Source organism: Sapajus apella, unplaced genomic scaffold (assembly GCF_009761245.1).
Source record: "Sapajus apella isolate SASKATOON/1434 unplaced genomic scaffold, GSC_monkey_1.0 scaffold9, whole genome shotgun sequence".
In the NCBI taxonomy this organism is placed as follows: domain Eukaryota; kingdom Metazoa; phylum Chordata; class Mammalia; order Primates; family Cebidae; genus Sapajus; species Sapajus apella.
The window spans coordinates 44908500-44933581 of record NW_022436949.1 but is presented as its reverse complement, the minus strand read 5'-3'; the positions used below and the strand labels follow the sequence as shown (position 1 = coordinate 44933581).

Below are 25082 nucleotides of genomic sequence, written 5' to 3'. Positions count from 1 at the left end.
GGCCTTAATAAAATGTCTGAATGACTGAAGAGGTAACCTATCAATGGAGAAAAAAATGATTTCACAACTGCAAATATTCTTAAAATACACACACACCTTTTTAAAAACCAATGATGCCTTTTAAAGATGGTAGTTTGAACATACGTATTTATCGCCTTTGTTCTTTTCTAAAATCTCTTACGAACCCATTTAAAGGATTTTTTTAAAGGTATAGGCCCACAAAGATAAAGCAGGTGATCCTAAAAATTTTTCTAAGTTAGAAAACAGAAACAAAGCACAGGGGTAGGTATCCTGGCAAACCTGAGAAAGCCAAACACTAAGCCAGCAGTGGTGAAATCTGAGAGGCAACCTGATTAACACTCGACTCCCCAAAGGCTGCAGGACCAGGGTTTTCCAGAAGTGCTAAGAGGCACTGCTCCCACCCCCATCCCCGCAACCAACTCTACCCACCTGCTGGCTGGCTATGGTATTCTACAAAAATGTATTTGGTGATTCCCAAATCTTTGGAATCACCTAAGTGACAGAATTGTCTTTTCTTCTTCATGATGAGCCCCTTTCAACCACATCTGAATTTAACCAAATGGGTTGTTTAGGGTAGAGCCCCTGGAGAGCCTCAGATGGAGCTGGTTACCAGGAAGACCAAGTGACTAAAGAGATGGAACTTTCAGCACCACCCAACGGCCTCCAGGATGATGGGTGGCTAGAGAAGGAGCCCCACAAAAACACTTCCACAGTGATATTCAGACAGCTTCTGGGTTGGTGAATACATGGAGATGCCCAGAGAAAGCATGAGAGCTCCATGCATTCTCACCCCACCCCCACCCCTTGCCCTATATGTCTCTTCCATTTAGCTGTTCCTGAGTTGTATCCTTTATAATAAACAATAAACCTAAGTAAAGTATGTTCCTGAGTTCTGTGAGCCATTCCATAAAATGTATAAGACCTGGTGGGGGGTGGGTTGTGGGAGCCTTCAATTTATAGCCGGTCAGTCAGAGGACAGGTGTCCTGGAACGTGTGACTGACATCTGAAGTGGGGACAGTCTTCTGAGACTGAGCTCTTTGACTTGTAGGATCTGACACTAACTCCAGGTAGAAAGTGTCAGAACTGAACTGAACTGCTAGACACCCAGAAGAACTGGAGTACTGTTTGTTAGTGTTGGAAAACACCCCTCTCTGCCTCTCCCATCTCGGCAGATGACTGGAGGTTTATTAGTTAGAAGCTATAAAACGGAAGGTCTTGAGATTGGAGGGACTCACAGGCGCCACTGACGGTACAAATACAATACTAAAAATCAAAATTTGTACACTCAAATCAAAGTTTATGTAGTAAATATTAAGACTTCCAGGTTTATACCCTACAGGTATTAGAGGGGGGAGTATGGTCTGCGGAATCTGGCCAACCCACTGGGGTTGAGCAGGGGAGAAACGAATGCACAAATCCTGATACTGGCATTCCCAAACATCCTCAGCGGGGGACCCTACGACGAAACCCATGGTCATCCAGGCCCTCACCCAGAGATTCTAATCAGCTTTTAAAAAGCTGGATCTTAAGTCTGAACAGATAACCAAAGGCTTAGAGATATATAAGGAAAACTCCTGACATTAAAAGCAGAAAACAAAGAGGTAAAAAGGAACTCAGAAGAAATAGAAACTGTGTAGAGAAATAAAACCTGGGGGTGGCGGGAGGGGCAGGTGAAGAAACGATCCTCAATATGAGAGGGATAAAAAATACTGCACTCACGAAGTGAAAACAAAATGTCAGGAAAAATGAATATTCAAAAAATAAAGAGCTACTAAAAATTTAAAATAGGTTATAAATATTTTTAAGAAAACCAAAACAACAAACCAATAAATAAAAACCTACTCAATCTCATTAGTCATCAAGAAAATGTAAACTAAAATCACAAAAATATATCACTACACATCCGCTAGAAAGACTAAAATGAAAAAGACTGCAGCATTCTTGGACCACTCGCCTGGGGAAAGCTGTAATAGCTGCCATGTCAGGAGGCAGCTCTGCCGTGAGAAGCTGAGGCTTCCTGCCAACAGCCCATGACGGAGCCACTCTGGAAGTGGATCGTCCCATCCCAGTAAAGCCTGAAGATGACTGTGGTCCTTGATAGCCCAACTACCACCACATGGGAGACTCTAGGCCAGGATCACTCAGCTAAACTGCTCTTAAATTCTTGACCCACAGGAAAATTGGCAATATCTTCCAAAGCTAAACATATGTATACACTACGATTCTGCTTTTAACTCCTAGGTACATACCCAGAAGAAATGCATACATATATTCAACAAAAGACACGTTCGAAGACATTCAAGCTGGGCGCACTGGCTCACACCTCTAATACCAGCACTTTGGGAATCCGAGGTGGGAGGATCATTTGAGCCCAACAGTTTGAAACCAGCCTGGGTAACATGGATAAACCTCATTTCTACAAAGAATACAAAAATTAGCTGGAAGTGGTGGCACACACCTGTAATCCCAACTACTAAGGAGGCCGAGGTGGGAGGATCACCTGAGGCCAGGTGGTTGAGGCTGCAGTGAATCATGAGTAAAACCTTGTCTCAAAAAGAAAAAAAGAAAAGGAAAAAGGATATTTATAGCAACAGTACTTGTAATATTCCCAAATTATAAACAATTCCAGTGTCCATTATGAAGACACGCACGTGCCTCATGCCTGCAATCCAAACACTTTAGGAGGCCAAAGCAGGAGGATCGCTTGAGCTCATGAATTCAAGACCAGCCTGGGCAACATAGCAAGACCTTTTCTCTACTAAAAATAAAAAATAAAAAAACTTGCTAGTCATGGTGGTGTGCACCTGTAGTCTCAGCTACTGGGGACGCTGAGAGAGGAGAAATGCTTCAGCCCAGGAGGTCGAGGCTGCTGTGATTGTGCCATTGCACTCCAGCCTGGCTGACAGAGCAAGACCCTATCTCTAGGGGAAAAAAAGAAAAAGAAAAAACAACAGAATGGATGAATGGTAGTATATTCGTATACCAAAATATTGTATCATAATGAAAAAAAATTAACTATACAGCTACATGCAACACAGGTGAAACTGAAGAGAATGCTGAAAAAAATAAGCAAGATACAGAAGAGTCCACATTTCTATTAGGTAGAGTTTAAAAAGACAAAACTAGATCAGGGTGTTGAAACTCAGTATAGTCTTTTGGGAGGAAGGAGTAACTGTGAGGCGGCAAAAGTGGGCCTTTTAGGGAGTGGGTCACATTCTGTACTTCAACTGGATACCGCTTAGAAGGTGTCACTTTGTAAAAATTTTATGAGCTCTGGACTCAAGATATATACATTTATACTTCAATAAAAATTATTTTAAAATATTAATTAGAATAATTGGAAGACAGAACCCAGGAAACCTCCCAACAAGGAGAGCAAAAATACAAAGACAAAGAAAGCAGGAGAAAAAAAAAAGATGAAAACTGGACTTGTCCAGCAGACTGAACATCCAGATAATAGGATTTCCAGAAAGAACAGAGAAAAATGGAAGAGGAGGTGATCAAAATAATTCAGGAAAAATTCAAGAAGAGAAATATCGGGATCACCTGATTGACAGGGCCCACACCAAGCATTCAACCCAAATGGATGAATATGTTTGGATTCATCACTCCAAAGGACCTCATCAAAACTGTCACAAAGTATTAATAATCAGATCAACACTAAATCGTCAACAGCCACACTGCAAGGTAGGTATTGGTGACAAAAGATAGCATTTCCTCACCCATTTCTTCCTCTACATCTTTTCTTTCCCCTAGCACAGGCAAACTATCATATAAAGAAACTGCTTCTTCTCAATACTGCTAATTTCTGAGAGTTTAAAAGTGAATCCCTCCCTAGCCAAGATACCTCTGGAACCTCAGCAAACAGGAGTGGATCACAAAGGTCCTGCAGTGGCTGTGGGTTCTCCATCCTGGGTGCTCACTGCCCTTCTTAACCTAATCTGACTCTGCCAAAGCAGCTTAACACCTTTCAGGGAAACAGGAGTTCAGAGGCCACAATCACCAGGCAACCTTAGAACACAGTCACAACAAAAAAGAAACAAACTGAACAATTTTACTAATTAGGAAAGCAACATTTTTAGAAAAGATGAACCCCAAGTTATAAAATATATTAATACGTATACTAATAGAAGAGATAAAAGAAAATATTGATATCTCAATTTCCAGCTGAATTTTTAAAGACAACTGATTAATTTACTCTAAAATTTATATGGAAGAGATAGTTAGGTTAATCTTGAAAAAGATGAACAAAAAAAAGAGTAACCTGTTCTGTGAGGTATCTATATAAGTAAAAAGGTAAAAATACTAGAGCATGAACAGACACATGGAACAATGGAATAGAGAGTAAAGAAGCAGATACACACACAGATTCACAAATCACACACGCACACACACATGCTGCTGTGCACTGAACTGTGTTCCCCTCCCACCCCAAATTCATATGTTGAAGCCCTAGCCCCCAATGTGGTGGTATTTGCAGGTAGGACTTTTGGGAGGCAATTAGGTTTAGGTGAGGTCATAAGGGTGGGGCCCCTGTGATGAGATTAGTGCCCTTAAAAGAGGAGGAAGAGAGACCAAAGTATGTTCTCTCAGCCATGTGAGGACACAGCATGATGGTGGCTATCTACTAGTCAGGAAGAAGGCAGGCCCTCACCGGAACTTGACCATGCCAACATCCTGATCTTGGACTTCTAGCCTTCAAACTGTGAGAAAATAAACTTCTGTGTAAGCCACCCAGTCTATGGCAGTATGAGTTTACTAAGATACCCATAAATCCTCCGACCCTACATTTCTGCTCCTGGGTTTATATGCCAAAGAGAGCCTGTCACAGGCCCATGAGAATAGCTTAAGAGTAAGAATACAGATAAAAAAAGGTGGCCATGAGTTGATCAGTGTTGAAGGTGGGTGATGTTGAAACATGGCGTTCATTATAGTATTCTCTCCATTCTTACATGCTTACAAATTTCTCTAATAAACCCAGATATCAGAAACAAAGATAGAAATTAAAATGTGGGGTGCTTCAGTTGCCCACAAGGGACTTGACCTAGATACAAGCTCCTGGAGTTGTGGGCTGGGATTTTTAGATCTAGTAGAGCTAGAAGAGGTGACCCCAAGCAGCTCAAGAAGGAGAGCTGGGATTGAGCCCAGACCATCAAAGATCCCCGTCTTTTAGAGAGAAGACTAAAAATACTCCATTTATAGTCTGCTGAAACAACAAAGAAAGTTATTTTACATTAAAAGCCTTGGAAACAAAAAGAACAAACAGTCCTAGCAAAATATTAAAATATTAAAATCTAAATATTAAAATCTAAGGCCAACATCATATCTGAATTTGTGGCCTAGATTTACCCCTACTTGAATGGCCTGGGAGTTCTAAAGTAAGAAAATAACATAAAAGCTAATCCAGGACAACAAAAGTCCCTCAGGACCCAGCAGTAGTAAACACAAAATCCCTCAACAGAGATACTTTCATGAGCTGGGGCACATGGGGACTCCCAGAGCAAACAAACCACTGAAAATGAGTTCACAATAAAAAATTAAAACTGGCTGGGGGTGGTGGCTCACACCTGCAATCTCAGCACTTTGGGAGGCTGAGGCGGGGGAATCACGAGGTCAGGAGTTCGAGACCAGTCTGGCCAATATGCTGAAACCGCCTCTACTAAAAATACAAAAACTAGCTAGGCGTGGTGGCACACACCTGTAATCCCTGTTTCCTGGGAGGCTGAGGCAGGAGAATCACTTGAACCTGGGAGTCGGAGGTTGCAGTGAGCCGAGATCGTGCCCTGGCACTCCAGCACAGGTGACAAGAGCCAGACTCCGTCTAAAAAAAAAAAAAAAAAAAAAAAATTAAAACTACAAGAGACAATAGACTACCCTGAGGAAGAATTTGATAATCTGAGAAGTAGAAGTAAAAAACAATTTGAAAACTATAAATAAGTATGTGTAAAAATGATTGTTTTTTAAAAAAAATGAATAGAAACCATAATAAAAAGATAGTACAGACCAACATGCCTTCATCTCCCAAATCATCATGCAGTGGCTCCTGAATGCCCTGATTAAAGGCCAAAATGACTACAATGGCCTAAAAAGGCCATGACCCCTCTTATCTCCCCGGCCTCATCTCCTACTATCTCCCCATACTCCGTCCCCCCATTACTCTGCTCCAGCTGTCCACACACGGGAGGTGCCATCTCCACCTGAGGGCCTTGGCACTGGCAGTCTCTGATGTCTGGAATACCTTCCTCAAGATCTCCACATGGCTTACTCCTTGACCCCTTCAGGTCTTTACTCAAATATCACGTGATCTCTGAAGCCTTTCCTTACTAGAATCATTGAAACTGCAATCCCACTCACACCTTGGCATTCCCTTCCCTAGTTTATTTAGTTTTGTACAACATAGATCATCATCTGGCATATATTTATTACCCACTTTTATTTTGTTTACTGTCTTTTACCCTCAATTACAATGTACAGTCAATGAGGATAAAGATTTTGTCTGTTTTGATCAGTGCAGGATCCCTAGAGCTCAGAACAATGCTCATCATAAAGTAGGTGCTCAACAAATAATTTTTTTTTTTTTTTTTGAGACAGCGTTTCACTCTTGTTGCCCAGGCTGGAGTGCAATGGTGTGATCTCAGCTCACTACAACCTCCGCCTCCCAGGTTCAAGCGATTCTCCTGCCTCAGCCTACCGAGTAGCTGGGATTACAGGCATGCGCCACCACGCCCTAATAATTTTTGTATTTTTTGTAGAGATGGGGTTTCTCCATGTTGGTCAGGCTGGTCTCAAACTCCCAGCCTCAGGTTATCGGCCCGCCTCAGCCTCCCAAAGTGCTGGGATTACAGGTGTGAGCCACCGCGCCCAGCCTTCAACAAGAGGAAAAAGAGGCTGCAAACAGATTGAGGAAATCAAAAAAAGAACTGATTGCTCTTATAAAATATGAGGCAGGATTCTCTCGTTTATTCCTGCATGCATGCATACATGCCCAAACATTTACTAAATGGCTACTTTATACAAGGAAGTGTCAACCTATTGTCTTTCCTCACTTTGGAAATTCTTTCTTCTCCTAAAACGTGACTGAAATTGACTTTCCAAATAATTTACCATAAAATATTAGCACATTTTCACTAAAAAAAAAAAAGAAAAAAAGGAGGTAGGGGAGAAAAAAAGAAAAAATAAAATAAATATCAGCACATTTTCTAAGTTAATAAAAGTGCACGATTTACTGAAAGTCATCTTTTACAGTTCAGCTTCCTGTTCCTTATTTTTATCCTTCCTCAGAACTCATGTGCATGTCCATACCATCAATAATCAATTTCTATCTAACTGTATTTCTTAGTACAAACTCTTGTTCCCTACTTACTTACTTTCTGGGTTTTGAAAATATTCTACTTCTTGTTGATACCAATACACTCTTGGACACTGATATAGAAATGTAAAAAGTAGGAATTAAAATCCAACAGTTGATCTGTGGCCAAGAATTAGCTAAGGAACATTATTTAATAGACAAAAGCTGATGACTCTAACACGGGACCATAATATTCACCTCTGCTAAATTCCAATTATTTCTTATTAACATTTACATGTATGTACATTCTGGCTCATATATATGAAAATAGTTTGTGGCTCTTATAAGACTTCAAAGAGACACAAAATGGCAAAGAATATTACTATACGCCCTTGACAAAAATCTCTGCTTACAGTTCTCTTTGATTAGCCCAATAATTTTCAGATAATGGTGATTTTTTTTTCTTTAATGTTACTATTAAGGCCAAGTAGTGTGTCGTCTCACCTTACATAGTTAAAATTTGAAAAGGGGCTGTGTTGAGTCCACGAATAATCAGAACTAGAAATTAATCTTAGGTTTACATCATAGGAGTTTCACAACTGCTATACCAGTGGTGTTGGAAATACTTTATCGTGTGGTTTAGGAAAAAACTGACATACATACACAATACTAGTTTTTAATTCTAACTACAGCACACATATTTTTTTAAATAGTCACAGGGTATCAGACTGTTAAAGGTGTTTGTATAAAGTATAATACCATTGTTATTTATTACAAAAATGTTTCACCACATGAGCCATTTAATAACTTCTTTCAGAGGAGTTAAAGCTTTTACAAGTTCTACCTGACACTACCATCTAGTGCTGTGGAATGTTACTGCAGGCAATGCCTACTGAACTGCCGAGCATGCTCATTTCAGAAAGAGGAAAACAGCCTTCATGGAAAGTTACAGTCTATATTAAAGTTCTGTAAGAATTTGTGGTAATACACAAAACATGTAATTTATGTTGGATATTTTATTTTATAAATGTTTCAAATATATCACCCTACCAACTCATTATTTAGCTCTTATCTTAATGGCGTCAAGATTTTCTCATTCTGTTCTTCCATAAATATTTATAAAGATTTTCTGGAAGTATGTACTTAAAAATTTAAAATACTCCTTGCTTACAATATGAAAGCAAAAATCAATCACATAGATTATATAGAAAAAATATCAAACCTCTTTGTATTACAGAGTTTATTTGAGTAATGTAATAATAATTCTACATTGCAGTGAATTATATCCTGGAGCAAGTTCTGCTGTACCAGTACTAGGCTGCACAGAACTTCCTGGGAGATACAGTCCCTTGGCTGGACTCCAGTTAATTTCTCTAGTTCTCTAAGCCTATCTATGAATTCCACAATCAAGCAGAGCACAGAATCGGAATATAGTTCATTGAAACCACAGAATGCTCATGGTTTAAAGGGACTGCATAGGCACTCCATTTGTGTTACCTACCAATGAGTGGACTTCCTGCAACACCCCTGGCTCGCACTCTCCCAGCCACTGCCTGAGTATCTTCAGTGTCAAATTCACCAGCTCTCAAGGGAGATCACTTCATCTTGAGACAGTAAGTGCTGCAAAGCTACTCCTCATGCCAAGCTCAAAGCTATATCCCGTAGCATGTCCCTGTGGTCTTCATTCACCATAAGCCATTCCCCCCTTATTTAATTCCTCTTTCACTGGGCATCCCCTTCAATAGCAGAAGATAGTCCTGCCCCAGTTTCTCCTCTCCAGGGTAAGCAATGCCAATTTTCCGCCTGTTTCTCCCAAGGCCAGTCTCCCTCTCCATCCCATCCCGCTGCCAACTTTGGCCACCAGCGACATGTTTGTTTCCCTGTAATCCTACAAATGGCATCTAGGAGCACATTAGTGTCAACTGGCAGTCACTCCATGATTCCATTTCACAAGCCAAATAACTCTGCCATTCAGTGCCACTACAGCTGATTTTTTAAGACTCAAGAGAAAGACCCAATGTTTTCTCTCACCTTCTTTACCTTTTGTGTTTCTTTCTTTTGAGACAGAGTCTCACTCTGCAGCCCAGGCTGAATGGAGTGCAGTGGCAGGATCATGGCTCACTGCAGCCTCAGCCCTCCAGGCTCAGGTGATCCTCCCACCTCAGCTTCCTAGGTAGCTGTGACTACAGGCACATGCCACCATGCCTGGCTAATTTTTTGTATTTTATGGAGACACGGGGTTTCGCTATATATTGCCCAGGCTAGTCTCAAAGTCCTGGCTCAAGCAATCTACCTGCCTCAGCCTCCCAAAGTGCTGGGATTACAGGCATGAGCCACCGTACCTGGCTTCCTTCTGTTTCATATTTTGACTGTAAAGCCCCAAACTCAAGCTTGCTGAGGCAGCTAATGTGTTAGAGCTATTGTTCTTCTGAGAAGACTGCTAGCAGCTCTGCCAAAACCCACTGTTCCTTTATCTCCAGACACCGCTGCCCAGGTAAGATTATATCTCCCAGCCTCCCTATGATTAGGCGTGGACACATGACCAAGTCCTTGGTTTGGGAGCAGGAGTGACATCTGCAACCTCGAAGGCAGCTGGGGAAAAGCATCTTTCCTCCTGCATACCCCTTCCTTCCTCCATGCCAGCTGGAAACAGAAGCCATGGAGCCCCATTGGAGGGCACATGCTGAGGAGAGCACAGCTGCTCCACCAGCCCAGGCTCTTGACAACTTCCTGGTACAGAGCCCGCCTATCCCACAGAGTGTTACAAAAGAGAAATGAACATCTGTACTCTTTGAGCCACAGTTTCAGAGGTTTGTTACAGGAGCTTCGCTTCCATCATTACTGAAATATCCTCCTAGTCTTTGTAATTTGCAAATCTGATGAGCAAATACACTCTATTTTGGTATTTATCCCTGACAAAATATTAATCAGAACAGCAGGGACCAGGCATGCTATAAAAAGATAATGTTCTTTTTTCAATTTCAAGTTACTATAATAATAAAGGCAGATAGTTTTCAGAGTGTAAGAAAGCAGCACTAGCAAGTGGAAGTCTCTGAAGTGAGCAGACTCTGGAACACAACTAGTTTCTTCCTGCCTGACTTATATCCTCCTGGGCCAGGCAAAGGTGTTGAGGACTGCAGGAAAATACTGCTTCAGCTTAAATCATGAGGCAAGGTTCCAAAAGAACTCAATGATTTTACTTAGGATAACCTACCCTCCCCTCCTCTCACCATTTAGAAATCAAAAGCTATGAAATTCATCCTTATCATCAGAATATGACAAATGAGCAGGCCTAAAATATGCTCCAAAAACTGCATTAAAGGATACAATCAACAAAGAAAAGAGGCACACTATGGAATAAGAGAAAAATATTTACAAATCATCTGATAAGGAGTTAACATCTAGATTATATAAAGAGCTCCTACAACTCAACAACCAAGAAACAAACAACCCGATTAATAAATGGGCAGAGAACTTGAATAGGCACTTCTCTAAAGAAGAAATATAAATGGTCAATGAGCCCATGAAAAGATTCTCAACTAATCATCAGAAATGGAAATGAAACCACAATGAGATACCACCTTATGCCCATGAAGATGGCTACTACAGGAAAGGAAAAGGGGGCGGGAAGGGCAGGGCAAACGTGAGAAAGGTGTGTGTGTGAGCCAAGATAGGGTGAAGGTGGGCACTGTGCTGCTGGTGCAGCTGCTGGGGAAAATGGTACAGCCGTTCCCCAACAAATTAAAAGCAGAATTGCCACATGATCTGGCAATTTCACTTTCAGGGATATACCTAAAAGAACAGAAAGCAGGGACTGAAGAGATATGTTTTATGATAGGTACAGGCTTTCAGTCTGGGAAGATGAAAACATCCAGGAGATTGGCTGCACAACAATGTGGATGAACTTAACACTACTGAACTGCACACTTAAACACTGTTAAGACGATAAATTTTATATTATATGTGTATTTCAACATGTCAAATTTGTTCTAAGGCCACATTTATGTTTAATACCTTAGTAGAATATCAGACACAAATGAGAGTATAAATGGAATATTCTCAAGGCCCTAGACCAGGAATACAGTCTTATAGAGGAAATCTGTTTTCTAAAAAAGAAGACACTTCCAAAGAGGGCAGAAATGGTCTACAGGTCAAAATGTTCTAGAGCAAGTTTGTCCAATCCGCAGCCCACGTGTCACATGGGCCCAACACAAATTAGTAAACTTTCTTAAAATATTATGAGTGTTTTTTGCAAATTTTTTTTAGCTCATAAGCTATCATTAGTGTTAGTGTATTTTATGGGTGACCCAAGACAATTCTTCCAATGTGGCCCAGGGAAGCCAAAAGATTGGCCACATTGTTTTAGAGGTATGAGTTCATATTTTTATATAAAATTATACATTATATAGTATTATGCAATATAATAATGTTCATAAGTTAATATTAAATATTTTATAATATTCCACCAATTAATAGCTTTTAAAAATATTTATTTCAATTTCAAAGACACTGTAGCTAGGTAAAGGTGAAGAGCTCCAAGACCCACCAATAATCTGTAGGTGGCAGTAAAGCACAGTATTTATGTCAAAGCAGCCCTAAACTATCATATCAGTATGGAAAACTGGAGAATGTACGTAAGAAATCTACAACTATTTCATGTTCAAATAGACTATGTGAATGCTCCTACATTCAATAAATTGCAACTAACTTCTCTGATACAAAACCTTTTTAACTTGCTCACTTTCACCTTAAGGCCTCTATACAGCCAACCCCAATCTACCTATTTCTTTTGGTCTCATTATTTTACTTGATGTCTTTGTGATTATATCTACCTAGAAACATTACCCATTCATTTTTTGAGAGATGGCATAACCTTTCTTAGAGAAAAACACAGACACTAGTCTAATCCACATGCCCGTGAACTGAAGGCCTGCTGAGTGAAGCACTGCTCTAGATGCACTGAAATGTTGGAAGATGCACGTGCCAGGTCCTTGTTCACAAGGCACACACAAAAGAAGAAGAGAGGAAAGGGATGAAAGTGCAATCAGGTATCAGTACCCACACAACTGTCAGAGAGACAGGCCACAGATACTTCAAGCTCCAGCTCTAAAACCTGTAATTACTGATCCTAAATAAAATGTTCCATTCATGTTAGAAGAGCAAACCTTACACCAGAGGCAGAAGGAAGTAAGCCAAAGGTCTGAGACCTTCATTCCAAAGAAGCACAGCAGCAGCTGGCCTGTGGGTCTCAGGGTGGTCCTGCCTGCTTCCTTTCCTTCCCTTCTCTGTCAAGATTCTCTTTAGACTGTGTGGCTTGCTGAGAGCAAGAGGCTACATGAGCTGAAAGTCGTAAACTTCTTGTAAAGTCTACCCATACAAAAAGTAGTCGCAATAAGAAGATAACATTGCTGCAAATATTCAACTGAATGGAGCACTAGTTTTATTTTATAAGCACAGAAAGAAGAGTTCTGGTCAACACCTTGTTTGAGTAACCAAAATCAATGCAATTTTATTATCAAGAGAAAAATAACATGTTTTTCTCTGCAGGCTGATTATAATGTCTCCAAGAGGTTGACTTAAAAATAAATTTAAAATATGGTACAAACACACACACTGAAGAACAATAAAAGAAAAAACAATGGCAAAGATCAGGAACTAATGTGACCCCATCAGGGGACTGAATGCTTTGCCTTTAGAGTAGGCCCCAAACTTCAGCAGACACATTCTTGGTTTTCCACCATGGGATGAGGATTTAGGAAATGAATCCTGGACACATTCAGGCTTCCATGCAGACTCCAAGCTCCTATCCTGCCGGCTCCTATGCAAGTCCTACAGAAATTCAGAGGAAGACCAAAGGTAAAATACTCTCTGCAATGGAAAGAGTTGGGGAGAGGAATCCCTTCAAATAACACAAGGCTAGAAGTGGACAACCCCTCATAGGAGGTCTTACCCAACTTCCCCTTTCTTCCAACTGGGGAGAGTGACAATCATAGAAATGAGCCAACATGGTTAAGACAACCTGGTCAATTAGTGACACAGGCTGGGCTCCTGCACAGCTATCCAGCCCCAGTGTAAAGACAGGAAAAGTTTAAATATGCTATAAAGAAAGAGGGGATAAACGAGGCCAAGAGAACTAGTACTAGTGTCTATTGCATGTACTTTAAACAAGTTATAAGGAAGTTTATAGATATGAACTGAAAACTCAAGATGGTTAAAAAAAAATTACTTATAGAAACAGCTTACAAGAAATTGCACTCAAACCCTGTTACTGCCTACTCCAAAGCCCCAGCTTTCTTTAAGAAGCCTTTTTGAATATAAGCCAGCTCAGCTGCCTGTGCCTGTACTCCCAGTCACTCAGAAGGCTGAAGTGGGAGGATCACTGGAGCCCAACAGTTCGAGGCCAGACTGTGCAATATGACAAGGCCCTGTCTCAAAAAAAATAAAAATAAAAAAGCCTTTTGAATAGGAAATGTAATGCATATACAGAAAAATGCAGCATGCCAGAAAATCCATTTGCTGCTTTTCCCTTCCCTAGCCTGTTCTCTGTCCAAGAGGCTGGTAGATCCAAACTCCATGCAAAGGCTTATAGCCCCCCGGCTTCCAGCTGAGTTCTGCTAACAGAAGCCTCAGAGGAGACTTAGGCCAAGAGGAACCTGAGGGCAGGATGTTTATTCCTCCTGGTGCCTTCCTGTAAGGGAACCTCAGGCTTACTGTCTCTCAAAAGAAAAGCAATGCTCCAAGGCAGCTGACTCGACTAGGGTCTCTCCTTCCAAGTTCTAGTAACCCTGCCCTCCCTTGATCTCTTTGGTCCTAAGGGTGGTGAGGGTAAGAAAGCAACAACTTCAGGGTCCTGCCATACAGATGCTGGGGCCGCTTCCTTATTATTACACATGCCCATATCCCACCAAAAGATTTACCACCTAAGTACGAATTCCTAAGCACCGTATTTTCATTTCATCTGCTTTTTGAAATTTACACAAGTGGAATATGATATGAATTCCTTCCTGTCTGGCTTTTTCAACTTAGCACTAGATTCATGAGATTCATCCATGTTGTTCTATCTGCCCTGTGTATCATTATCTGGGATTGCAACCAGCACTCCACTCTATGCCTACACCAAAAGTGACTTATTCATTCTATAGCTGGTAAACATTTAGGTTGTTCCGAATTTGGAGTTGCTGTAAATAACGTTACTGTGAACATTCTTGTCCATGTCTCCTGGTACACAAAAGCAAGTGTTTTTACTGGTTGTAGACCTAGGAGTGGACTCTGAGTCATGGAGTGACTGTATATTCATTTTAGTACTTAATATTAAACCATTTTCCATGTTTAAACTCCTATCGGCAACGTTCCTTGTTAATCAATACCCTCACCACTCAACATCCATGCCACCACTTTGCACTGTCCATCTTTTTCATCATAGACATTCTGGCGAATGGATAATATCCTACTGTGGTTTTAATTTTCATTTTCCCAATTACTAATACAAAGTTGAGCAGGCTTACATGTTACTGACCATTTGGATCTACTCATTCTTGAGTACTTGTTCAAGTCTTTTGGCCACCGAATGGCAGAGATCCTAGACACCACAATTACACATACAGGCTGCCAGAATCCAGCTATAAAACCTTTCCTTGAGAATATCAACTCATTAGCAAGAACAGGGAGATAAAAAGATGGTCTATTTCCTCAGGAGACTGTTTGCTATAAGTCAAATTACTATTTATGATGATTCTCTATTAAGTAGGACTAACTTCAACAAAAATTACTAAGGCAAAATATAATACCAAAACACAAAATACAGAAAGAACATACAATCTGAGAGTCACGAGTAAATATTTCTGGGTCACACCATGTAAACTACATACTTTGCAGATGGCATGAAGATTAAACTGGATCAGGCATGTAAGGCTCTCAGTATCCTGCCTTGCAGTCACCTCTGATTATCTTTCATAATTTAGTTAAGAATAATGGCTGATATAATAAAAAATCCTAAGTAACCTGTCTTAAACCAACAACCCTCAAACATATAGATACATGGTTACTTTTGCTATACAGAAGGCTATGTACTAAAATCCTCAACCACATACACTATTACATAGGTTTGTGTTTAAATAACCTGATAACACATCTCTTGTTCCTTTACCAATTCTGGCCCTCCACAAGTCTTCTTTCTTTCTTTTTCTTTTTTTTTTTTTTCCGACAGAGTCTCACTCTGTTGCCCAGGCTGGAGTGCAGTGGCACAATCTCAGCTCACTGCAACCTCCACCTCCTGGGTTCAAGCAATTCTCCTGCCTCAGTCTCCCTAGTAGCTGGGATTACAGGAGCGCGCCACCACACCCAGCTAATTTTTATATTTTTAGTAGAGATGGGGTTTCACCATGTTGGCCAGGATGGTCTCAAACTCCTGACCTCAGGTGTTCCACCCACCTCACCCACCCAAAGTGTTGGGATTACAGGCGTGAGCCAGTGCACCTGGCCCTCCTCTTTGTTCTGAAATACCACTTCCTCGTACTACTAGGTGTTAACTATACAGTGGTCCCCCTTATTCTCAGGGGATACGTTCCAAGACCCCCAGTGGATGCCTGCAACTGCAGATGGTACCAAACCCTATACTTACTATTTTTTCCTGAACATACATACCTATGATAAAGTTTAACTTATACATTAGGCTCAGCATCCTTGTGTTTTGGGACCATTATTCAATAAAATAAGGGTTACTGGAATATAAGCACTGTGACACCATGACAGTGAACCTGATCTGCTACCTTGGCGACTCTGGATCTCTGTTCCAATAGTGAAATGTCACACTGCAAACTCTTGGCCTGGGGTATAGGACTTAAGTGGCTCCAGGACCGATTTCACTGCCATCACTTATACATGGTTAGATCTGGGTTCAACTTGTTTGCTGTGAGCTAAGTGTCTGAATGTCTCCATGTTTATAAAACTTTAAAACTACAGAAAAATTGCTAAAGACAAGAAATTTGGAAATATATTTACAATGCAATTTGGAAAGTAAACAGAAAGGAGGTATACTAACTGGGCTAGAAGATTATAGCTGTAAATTGTTGGGACTTAAGTAAAACCACACATTTAGACAAACAGTTTCTCAATCTTTATCCAGAAGCTCCTACTATTCAACATATCTCCCACACATCCGCACCCAAAGAGCAGTCAGTTTAGATAAAAGTTTGAGAAACAGAATCAGGGCCAAAGGATAAGCCTCTCCTCTACTTCAGAGCACTCATTGTCTGCCTCACACCCTCTTCTCCCTGAGGACTGGCTGTGTGTTGACTGACCCCATGCTGGGATACATGAACAGTAACAACAGTGGACTCCTGGTCCCTGTGCTGATGGGAGGCAACAAGGATAAGCTGCCCTCACACTTGCTATGCTAAAAGAACAGGAAATATTATTTTACCTGTGGCATAGACAAAATGTCTAATATAGAAGTATGTTTTATAGTGGGAATTTGCTATACAAATCTATTAACTATATCCTTTCTCATTAAAAACTGGCTTAGCTGAATTATATTCAGTCAAAAGTCGGGTTCTAGTGCTAAAATCAAAATCCACTTAGGGCTTTTAACATCAAAACCAAAACCCAAAACTGCAGCTAAAACACATTAGTTCATAAAGCAAGGGGAATCTTGCAGTCTCTGGGAATAAGCAAAATCCCTCTTTTGCAAGTGAATAAGTAAAATCCCTCTTTTACTCATAATCCAAAATAAGTGAAGAAATTAAAGCTGCATGAATGGTTCCTGAAAAAGTTCCTCCGTTTGAAAAAAAAAAATTCACTAGGTTCAAGTATTAAAGAAACTACTATACAAGTTGAATCCTTGACCCATTATTTAGGGCAGCTTCTTTTTACTATAATGCCCTGCCAACACAAAACCACTGTGAAGATCTAGGAGCACAGAGAATGGCAGTCAATGCTACAGGGCTCATGGGTTATGGGAGAGAACTACAGACGCCACACCCTTGCCTAAGTCTCCCCATCTCATAAGCTGGTCAGTGTCCCTGCTGCTGACACTGGGCCCCAGCATTATCCATTCCTTCCCCAACCTCTCCATTTCTTCACCTACTTGTTCAGTCAGACATTCAACCACTATGAAATGCCTCTTCCCTACATACATATGCAACACATGCCAACTCTCAAGGAATGCAACTTAGTGGAGGACAAAAAGCAAGTAAATATGCAGTAACAATGCAAACATGTGCCACTACAGAGATAGGTACCAAGTGATAAGGAACCCTGCAGGGATGAACAACCAGCCCAGCTTCAGAGGGGCAGAGAAAACGTCCCTGCAAAGGAAGCTACAAGAATAAAGAGCAGTAGGCCACTCCATGAGGTGGGAGATGGTGGTGAGGATTGCCTCAGTGGGTGGAACAGCATGTGAGAGGCAGAAAGAGCAAATGTAGCCAGTCCAGAGGACTGGAATAGATGGAGATGGGGAAATAGTGAGAGCTCACTCCACCTAAAGCCAGGCCTATGGGGAGCCCTCAGGTGCTCCTGGATGCCTCCTCTAAGAGCCTGGCAATTCAGAAAAAAGAATGCCCCTGTGTACCATAAAGGACTCAAGTCTTAATGAGAGGACTCTTCTAGACACATGCCATCATTGTATCTGTTGATTTTAGCAGCAATGGGGAAACTAGGCAATACTTAATTTTAGGAAAGTCACAAGCTATGTGAATAGGGCAATGGACAGATAAGGTCTACAGGCAGGAGATTTCTACCTGGCTGAAATATCAAACTCCTATGTGGTATATGAAATATACCACCACATATAAAAAATTAATGAATGTAATTCAGCCATAAGAAGTCCTATCTATTGGACAGATCAATATAATCACCTCCTAAGAAGTTATTACAGTGGGAGAAACTGGGCCTGGCTTCACCCTGAGTTCTTAAGCAAGTAACTGACCTTAAGTTTCTTTATTCACACAAGAAATAGTTGCTATGGTTGTCTCCAGCACTTCTAAATCCCATCATTCTGGCAGGATGTAACAATCAAAAGTATTTTATCACCAAAGGCAGGGATTTAAGTAACTTTTCTAAGCCACAGACTTATAATGGTTTTATCTGGGGGAAAAAAAAATGGATGGGCCCCAAACTGTCTAAAATTCAAAAAACAAACACATTTAAGTTCCTGCACCTTTTAAAAGTTGACAAACCATGCATAACCAAATACAAAGAAAATTAAAATTTTAGGATAAGCAAATGAGAGGATAATTTTTTTTTTAAGAAATGAGAAAGTAAAAAAATTAACCCAACGAGGCAGGCAGGGATTCGTTGCTCACTTCCCCTTCTGCTGGTTTCATTTCCCTTCTTAGGTGAAAACACTCCTAATATGTAAATCAGTCCACTACAGACTTCAGAGTCCTTTCTGCTAAGATTTACAGAAATTTGTATGCAAAAGAAATTATTTCTAGACTTCCATGTACTGGAAAAGGACACTTACAAAATACACCAAACTGAAGTGGATAAATGTATGTGGCAAAGAAGAAGCAAGTAACAAAAGATCCTACTTTTAAACATTTAGAAATGTTTAAATACTAAAAAGTAGAAATGTCAATATTCTATAATTTTTAAGAACTCAGTAGTAAAAAGTGAGACTCAAATCATTTTGGAGAACCTACTAAGTGCCAGGTACTATGTTAACTTGGGATCTTTCTGGTTTACGCCCCTTAAAATCCTACTGGATAGCATTATCTCTATTTCAACTGTACAGAAATGAAGTAGGAACAATAGCTTAGTCAGAGTGGATCAGTAACTAGACAAAATCACGCAGCTTAGAAAGCAAAGAAGCTAGACTTTAAACCCCTTTTACTCAATATCAAATCTCCTTTTCCTTCCATAGATGATGCAGACTTTAAGCATCAAAGTACACAAACTGAACAAACTTTATCCTTTGTATATAATTCTCTGAAGTATATGCCATCATTTCAAGGGCAGCTTATGCATAAACAAATCATTTGTGAAAGAGAAAAACCACATCCAGGGTAAAGTCATAAGGTGAAAAAGCCTATTTCAGAAAGCACTTCCTGAAAGAGACAAAGCAGCAATTACAGTCAGCTCAGCACCAACTCCTATGCCAAGCGTTACACTGGAAGCTACTTTTTAAAGCAACAAACGTCTAAAACAAAATACGACATTTCTTAAATACACTGTTTCCAGAAAGAGCTATTTTAACAGAGGCAACTCAAAGATATCTCTTCAACAGAAGCGGGTATGCTGAAAAATGTTCATCTCTTATACAGCCTATTGATGGAAAGGAGGTAAGCAGCATTTAATTAACTTCATGATTACTGCCAAAAGTAATGCTTTATGTGCTAAATTTCAAAAATCATTTCATTTTAATAATACAGGCCGGGCACGATGCCCTACGCCCGTAACTCCAGCACTTTGGGAGGCCAAGGCAGGAGGATCACTTGTGCCTAGGAGCAACAGTGAGACACCGTCTCTATAAAAAAAAACAAATATAACTGAACCTTGTTGGTGAAGGACCTTGCAAAAGGCTATATAATCATCTTTCAACATTAATACGATTTTACATTTATTTTCATATTGCTTTACATTAATAGTAAATATAATTTTTTTCAGCTTAAGGAAAACATTTATGGCAAATCATATGTACATTTAGGAATGTTCATCACATGGTTTCAATTACATTGTTTCATGAAACATATTTAATGATTTTTAAGAAAAGCTACAGATAATTGTGGTATCTACAGCTTTTAAAAAGCTGACTTGAAAGTCAATCACTTTTTAATATTTATCCAAAAATCTGTCTGTGTTTGCAGAACACAACCAATACTATATTGCCTTTAAATCACATGCATCACTCACATTTTTTCAAACTTGAGCAAATGAATAGAAGTATTGGTGACAAATAAGCTACATAGAAACAGCTTGAGCCTAACGTGGGAAAAAAGATTTACTCAAAATGGTAAGTACAGGACTTACGCTACAAAATTAAAGGATGAGGATAGGTGAAGGGAGTCCTGATATAACACTAAAAAAGGAAAACAAATACAAAATTTCATTTATATTACAATTGCTACTACTTAAGAATTCATTCCAGTTAAAAATAAGATTTACGCCTCCAAAATTACTCTCCTTTGAATGACATTGGATATATAATTTTTCTCTGCAGTTCTTTCCTCATTTGATAGAAATTAATATTCTAGTCACACAAATATTTGGAAAATTTAATGTAAGTTTTAAAATATATATAATTCTACACCAAAGTCATATTTAACCTAAATATTTGAGAAGGAAAGATGGAAAGGAAGGGAAGGAAGGAAATAAGGCAGGCAGGCAGGGAGGCACTTATCTTGTGATTATCCACAGCAACTGCTCAAGTTAATTCTTCATTATCAATAGCCCGTGATGCCACTGACCACAGCAAATCTCCCTCACAGTTTTCATTAAAGAGAAGTTCTGGGCTGATTTCAAGACAGCCCACTCTGCAAAGTGACATTTTTGAAGGAAATTTTTCATCCACCTCCACATTTCAAGGGATGCCACAGGTTCCATCTCATTGCAGCAAAGTCTATTTTTAAAATCTGTTGTTGGTGTTGCATCATGGGGGAATGAAGTTTCACACTGAGGGGTTCAATGATATTTACAACTCCAAATAAACTCCTTTCCATTTAAAATGGACAGATTTTTTTTGGGGGGGAGGGTTACGGAAATTTATTAGTTTCTACATACACATCAAGTTACTGAATGACTTTAATATCTACTTGCCTTAGATACTCCATTTTTGGATTTACTTAGAAAATTTTTAAAATTTAAATAATATTTAAGCTTCTGAATGTAGGCAGAATGAGGATATGAAAGTTACTAATGGCACAAGCTTATTTTCAAGGTGCTGCTTTCTGTGCACCACTGAAGTAGAGCCACTGAAAGCAGTTTCTTGTTTTGATGAACAAAACCTGTAGACTTGGCATTATGTACTCCCAACTGTGCATTAGAAAATAGCTAATCTATTGTTCTAACAGTCCAGTTCTTGATCTGTTGATCATGGCACAAAACACTACTGTTTCTAGACCTATAATTTAAAGAGAATGTAAGGTTATAAATATTATAAAGTGTTTCCACTTAAAAAAAAAAAAAGTTTAATGGCCAGCTAAACAAGTCTTCATCTAGAAAACTACAATTGAGAGTTTTTTAGTGGAGCTGCTGTAAGTCATCTCACCAAAATTTCCTTTATTTATTCATTGATTCAGTAAATATTTTATTGAGTACCTATTACATGTTCAATAGACAGTGGGGCTACAGCTGTAACAAAGGAAAAGTTCCTATTTCTCTCTCAAATGAGAATTACTGTGAAATGTTCAGTAGTTAACCACTCGAATGGTTCCTTGATTCATTTTCCACATTTCTATTCACATATTTTGCATATTAAAATTATATTTAATGAACAAAAATACATTATTTAGACATTGCTCATCTGGTTGCAAAATATTTAAACAGAATGAAGATGACAAAAAGTGGCAAACAATTGCATAAGATTCAAAATTCAGAATAGCCTTTTCCCTGTTAGTCCAAATGAAAGGACCCTTACAGAAACAATTGTTACCTAATTTCACACTATAGGAAAAAACTGTAAAGAAATGGTTATTCTTGTAGGAAGAAGGCAAGTGAGCAAGGTGAGAAAGAGAGAGAGAGATGAATGAAATTGTCAATGAATTATGACACCAGGACCATTTTAATAGATTGATACAAATTAGTAATATCTCTAGGGAATGGATTCCTTAACAAATACTAAGACACATAAAGTGAGTCTATAACATAAAATGTTCTCAAAATTAAAATTCAGTGACAGCCAAGCTGAGTGGGAGAATGTTAAGCATTTATTTTTCAACCAAAATTTTATTCCTATTTTTCTTAACTATTTTTACAGTTTCTAAGTGTCATGCCTACCAACAAGCTGTAAAATGATCACCCTGAACGATCAAGATCAACCTGTCCCTTTTAACAACTCACATCCAGGTGAATACAAAATTGCGGCCCTTGTCTTCTACAGCTGTATCTTCATAATTGGATTATTTGTTAATGTCACTGCATTATGGGTTTTCAGTTGTACCACCAAGAAGAGAACCACTGTAACCATCTATATGATGAACGTGGCATTACTGGACTTGATATTTATCATGACTTTACCCTTTCGAATGTTTTATTACGCAAAAGATGAATGGCCATTTGGAGAGTACTTCTGTCAGATTCTTGGAGCTCTCACAGTGTTTTACCCAAGTATTGCTCTATGGCTTCTTGCCTTTATTAGTGCCGACAGATACATGGCCATTGTACAGCCGAAGCATGCCAAAGAACTTAAAAACACGTGCAAAGCCGTGCTGGCTTGTGTGGGAGTATGGATAATGACCTTGACCACGACCATCCCTCTGCTATTGCTCTATAAAGACCCGGATAAAGGCTCCAGCCCCGCCACCTGTCTCAAGATTTCTGACATTATCTATCTAAAAGCTGTGAACGTGCTGAACTTCACTCGACTGACATTTTTCTTCTTGATTCCCTTGTTTATCATGATTGGGTGCTACTTGGTCATTATTCATAGTCTCCTTCACGGAAGGACGTCTAAGCTGAAACCCAAAGTCAAGGAGAAGTCCATAAGGATCATCATCACGCTGCTGGTGCAGGTGCTCATCTGCTTTATGCCCTTCCACATCTGTTTTGCTTTCCTGATGCTGGGATCAGGGGATAACAGTTATAATCCCTGGGGAGCCTTTACTACCTTCCTCATGAATCTCAGCACGTGTCTGGATGTGATTCTCTACTACATTGTTTCAAAACAATTTCAGGCTCGAGTCATTAGTGTCATGCTATACCGTAATTACCTTCGAAGCATGCGCAGAAAAAGTTTCCGATCTGGTAGTTTACGGTCACTAAGCAATATAAACAGTGAAATGCTATGAATAATAGAAAGGTTTTTTTACTTCAATCCCATTAAAATTCACTTTACGAACTAGTCTGGGGTCAATGAGTATTCTGTATAATACTATCAAGTCCCTTTTCTCTTGAAAAAAATAAATTCATTATCTTCATTTAAAAAACTTAGAGAAAACATTTTTGTGAATTATTGGGAGAAAAGTATCCAATTTGTCTTTCATAACCAAGTCTTATTTACACAGATAATCAAGTTAAATTTTTGCATTTAATTCTATGTGCAAGTGACACGTGTATGTTTTTTTTTTTTTTTGAGACGGAGTTTCGCTCTTGTTACCCAGGCTGGAGTGCAATGGCGCGATCTCGGCTCACCGCAACCTCTGCCTCCTGGGTTCAGGCAATTCTCCTGCCTAAGCCTCCTGAGTAGCTGGGATTACAGGCACGTGCCACCATGCCCAGCTAATTTTTTATGTATTTTTAGTAGAGACGGGGTTTCACCATGTTGACCAGGATGGTCTCGATCTCTTGACCTCGTGATCCACCCACCTCGGCCTCCCAAAGTGCTGGGATTACAGGCTTGAGCCACCACGCCCGGCGACACGTGTATGTTAATCAAGTCAGCAGGAGGGGAAATCCAGCTACCATATAAAATAATTTGATTAAATTATTTTCTACCTAGATGCAGCTCCTTGCAAATTAGGTCTAATTTGCACTAGGATTAATTGTAAGTCCAACATTTTATGTCCCAAACCTCAACTTCCAGAATTCCTATACAGGAAATTATGTTGAACTCATTACTGTTACTTACTATAAGGCAAAATTAATAGGAACAACAACTCAAGGGGCCTGTAAAGGCTATCCCCATCAGCCCTCCCCAACTCTGAATTCATTCTTTTGAAAACAGAGGACAGTCATTCAACAAATACTGAGGGCCTACTATGCACCAGACCCTACTTAAGACTAATGATGAAAACCTAATCTGAAATGCTGTTTCCATCCAATAATCCAAGTTCATTTCTATCATGTGAGGTAACTATAATACGGTGAAATACCACTCTCCAATACAAATAGTTAGGTCTTCTTATGTGGTTAAAAATCCCATTTTTACAAGGGGTTAACTGATTTTTTTTCTAGGCCATATGTCACATTATAAATAGTACAAATAGGAACCTTGAATTCTTAGTCTTGCCATTTAATTTATCCTAATAAAGTAACAAACCAAGTAACTTACCATCTAAAAGAAAGGAACTGAACAATAATCTACAGAGCCCGTATTATCCTCAATACTATGGAAGTAAAATAAATGATTCAACTATAACTTCCTCTCCACTAAATTACCTTTATCACTCTTAACATAATCATGTCCTACTGGGGCTTAGAACCAAATATACGCATTGGTTAGAAATTGATTTCTGGCTGGCTGTGGCGGCTCATGTATGTAATCCCAGCACTTTGGGAGGTTGAAGTGGACAGATCACTTGAGGTCAGGAGGTCAAGATCAGCCTGGTCAACATGGTGAAACCCAGTGTCTACTAAAAATACAAAAATTAGCCGGGCGTGGTGGTGCACGCCTATAATGCCAGCTACTCAGGAGGCTGAGGCAGGAGAATTGCTTGAACCTGGGAGGCAGAGGTTGCAGTGAGCCAAGACAGCGCCACTGCACTCCAACCTGGGCGACAGGGGGGCAGGAGGGTGGGGGGAAGGGGAGGGGGGAGGGGAGGGGAGGGAAAAAGAGAGAAAGAGAGAGAGAGAGAGAGAGAGAAAGAGAGAGAGAGAAAGAAAAAAAGAAAGGAGAAAGAAGAAAAGAGAAAGAAAGAAAGAAAGAAAGAAAGAAAAAGAAAAGAAAAGAAAAGAAAGAAA

At 39.7% G+C, this 25082-nt stretch overlaps 2 protein-coding genes across 2 annotated transcripts in view; one reads left to right on the top strand and one right to left on the bottom strand.

Annotated features, from left to right (window-relative positions):
- The window catches only part of UBAC2 (UBA domain containing 2), a 180891-nt gene that overhangs the window by 108536 nt on the left and 47273 nt on the right, over window positions 1-25082 (bottom strand). The window lies entirely within an intron of this gene.
- Window positions 19171-23393, top strand: GPR18 (G protein-coupled receptor 18). The gene is made up of 2 exons (XM_032277580.1): window positions 19171-19588; window positions 22222-23393. The coding sequence occupies exon 2, from the start codon at window positions 22256-22258 to the stop codon at window positions 23249-23251; it is 996 nt and encodes a 331-aa protein (XP_032133471.1). The 5' UTR covers window positions 19171-19588; window positions 22222-22255; the 3' UTR covers window positions 23252-23393.